The 2,763-nt window shown below is 39.2% G+C and overlaps 1 protein-coding gene across 1 annotated transcript; it reads right to left on the bottom strand.

Annotated features, from left to right (window-relative positions):
- Nucleotides 1–1,263: 1,263 nt before the first annotated feature.
- Nucleotides 1,264–2,442, bottom strand: LOC109222191. The gene is made up of 2 exons (XM_019386572.1): nucleotides 2,073–2,442; nucleotides 1,264–1,640 (listed from the first exon to the last, which is right to left on the bottom strand). Exons 1-2 carry the CDS (start codon nucleotides 2,440–2,442, stop codon nucleotides 1,264–1,266), a joined length of 747 nt encoding a protein of 248 aa, XP_019242117.1.
- Nucleotides 2,443–2,763: the final 321 nt, after the last annotated feature.

The following is a 2,763-nucleotide window of genomic DNA, read 5'->3' as shown; positions in this document are numbered from 1 at the left end:
TCGTCAAAATCGGACTCCGTTTGATCCCTCAAATCCTCACTTAATACTCTCCAAAACTCAAACCCTAGCTCCCTCAATTTCACTTTGAAATCATCAATCAAATCCCAATAGCGAAGATGGATTCATGAAAAACCGAGTAAAGAACACTTACCCAAATCCCTATGGTGAAAATCTCCTCCAAAATCGCCCGAATCCGAGCTCCCCAACTCAAAATATGAACGAATGAACAAACCCTAGTTTTATATATTTTTCTGCTAGTTATTTTGCCTTTTTTCTCGTGCCAAACGATCTCTAAACTCATATTTTATGACTCCATCGGATTCCTTGTGAAATTCTAATCAAGTTAGGCTTTTGAATCACTCAATTTGACCTTATAACGAAGGAGATGTGTAGGTTTTAATATTTGCAAATAGTGCAGATTTTTAAATACGCCGTCAGTGGCAATTTCGTAATTAAACTGAAAAATCTGGCAACCTAATTCTTAGTAAAAATGACCATAAAATCCTCATACGATGTCCAAATTCAACAATTCTACGGGTCCGTAATTACGATACGGATCTAATGCTTCAATCAAAAATGAAACCGGGGCTCATTTGTTCAAAATGATATCATTTATACTTGAAGAAACGACGTCGAAACATAAGAAAAACAAGCACAACACAATCCAAACCTATCTGAAACTCACCTGAGGCCCTCGCGACCTCAACCAATAATTCCAACAAGTCATATATCACTACGCAAACTTAGTCGAACCTCCGAAACACCCAAAACAACACCAAATCAACCTCGAATACAAGCCTAAGAACTTCTAAACTTCCAACTTCGCCAATTCAAGCCTAATTCTACCACGGACCTCCAAATTATATTCTGGACACACTCCTAAGTCTAAAATACCCAACGAAGCTAACTGAATCATAAAAATCCAAATCCAAATTCGTTTACTCATTAGTCAATTTTCGGTTGACTTTTCTAACATAGCTTTCTAACTAAGAGACTAAGTGATCATTTTACTCCAAAACTACTTAGAACCCAAACCTACCAACACGATACAACTCAACACAGCTGAATAACACATAAAAAAAAGAAATGGGGGAAACGGGGCTATAAGTCTCAGAAGGACTGAGCGGGTCGTTACACAGCTATTTGCAGGGCTGCCTTACTATCACAGTGTAAAGACACTGGCTGCTGAACTTGGACCTGCAGTTCCTTAAGCAATCCTAGGAACCATGTGATTTCTGCAGCTGTTGCTGCTAAATTCTTGTACTATGCTTCAGCTGAGCTTCGACTAACAGTTTGTTGCTTTTTTGACTTCCATGAAAGTAGAGAATCTCCCAGTTTGATGATATATCCTATGACAGATCTCCTAGTATTAGGACAGGAGGCCCAGTCTGAATCACAATAAGCAAATAATGTATCTATAGGCCCTGTTCCCAGCAAAATACCAAGGCTTGGTGCTCCCTTTACATATCTTACCACCCTCAATGCTGTATCCCAATGAGATTGTTTGGGATGCTGCATGAACTGACTGAGTACCTGTACTGCAAAACTGAGATTTGGTCTGGTGATGGTCAAGTAGAGCAACTTACCAATAAGCTTATGATAGCTTCCTATGTCCTCTAGTGTTTCATCTCCATTTATCCCTACATGTTTGTCATATTCAATAGTGGTCAACTTTTGGTTAAGCTCTATCAGGATGGAGATTTATTTAGCTCCTGCAAGTCCAACTTCTGATATCAACTGAAGTGCATACTTCCTTTGTGTGAGCAGAATCCCTTTCTTTGATCGTAGTACTTCAATACCAAGGAAATATCTTAGCTCCCCTAGATACTTAACTTTGAAGGAATTGTGTAGTGTCTGTTTGGATTCATCTATCAGTTCTGCATTGCTTCCAGTGATAAGTAAGTCATCCACACACACTAAGATAACAACAATGTCAGATTTTGAGTTCTTAGTGAAGAGTGAATGATCATGGGCACTCTAATGATATCCTGCTTCCACTAAGGCCTCCGTCAATTTGATGTTCCATTGTCTTGAAGCCTACTTAAGACCGTATAGTGATTTGAGTAGTTTACGAACCTTGTAATCCCCTTGTCTCTGGAAACCCTGTGGTAACTCCATATAAACATCTTCATAAAGGTCCTCTTGCAAAAAAGTATTATTGACATCCATTTGAAACAAATTCCATCCTCTAGAGGCTGTTATGCTTATGACTGTTCTCACAGTAACCATTTTGGCTATAGGAGAGAAGGTCTCATGATAGTCCAACCCTTCTTGCTGTGCATAACCTTTTACTACTAACCGAGCCTTATATCTCTCTACTTCTCCATTTGCCATATACTTTATCTTAAATACCCATTTGGATCCTATGGCCTTTTTTCCTGCAGGTAGGCCAACAATTTCCCATGTTGCATTGTCCTCAAGAGCTTTAATATCTTGTGACATTGCTTCTACCTAGTTTTCATCCTGAAAAGCCTCCTTGAAGTTCTTTGGTTCAACTGTTGCAGAGAACACACCCAAATAGGCCTTGTAATTGGCTGACAAATGAGAGTAGGACACAGTGTTTGAGATACAATGAGGATGATTCTGAGTGTTTGAGGGTGTAACATAGTCCTTCAACCATATAGAAGGTCTTGTAGTGCTACTAGATTTCTTGGCAACAGCTTCATCAGTATGTACTTGCTCCATATCTGACTGGTTGCACTTCAACTTGTTCTACAGGCTGGTGCATAGCAAAAGTACCAACTGATCTAATGTGGTCTCAAT

Source organism: Nicotiana attenuata, unplaced genomic scaffold, assembly GCF_001879085.1.
Source record: "Nicotiana attenuata strain UT unplaced genomic scaffold, NIATTr2, whole genome shotgun sequence".
In the NCBI taxonomy this organism is placed as follows: domain Eukaryota; kingdom Viridiplantae; phylum Streptophyta; class Magnoliopsida; order Solanales; family Solanaceae; genus Nicotiana; species Nicotiana attenuata.
Note: the sequence above shows the minus strand (reverse complement) of the source record. Positions and strands in the feature narration are given on the sequence as shown.

Bases quoted from the DNA above. Each gene is read 5' to 3' on its own strand.
- LOC109222191 (XM_019386572.1), bottom strand. From the start codon at position 2,442: ATGTCACAAGATATTAAAGCTCTTGAGGACAATGCAACATGGGAAATT. The intron at 1,641-2,072 runs GTAAACTACTCA...ACAAACATGTAG, and splicing joins ACAAGGGGATTACAAGGTTC to GGATAAATGGAGATGAAACA.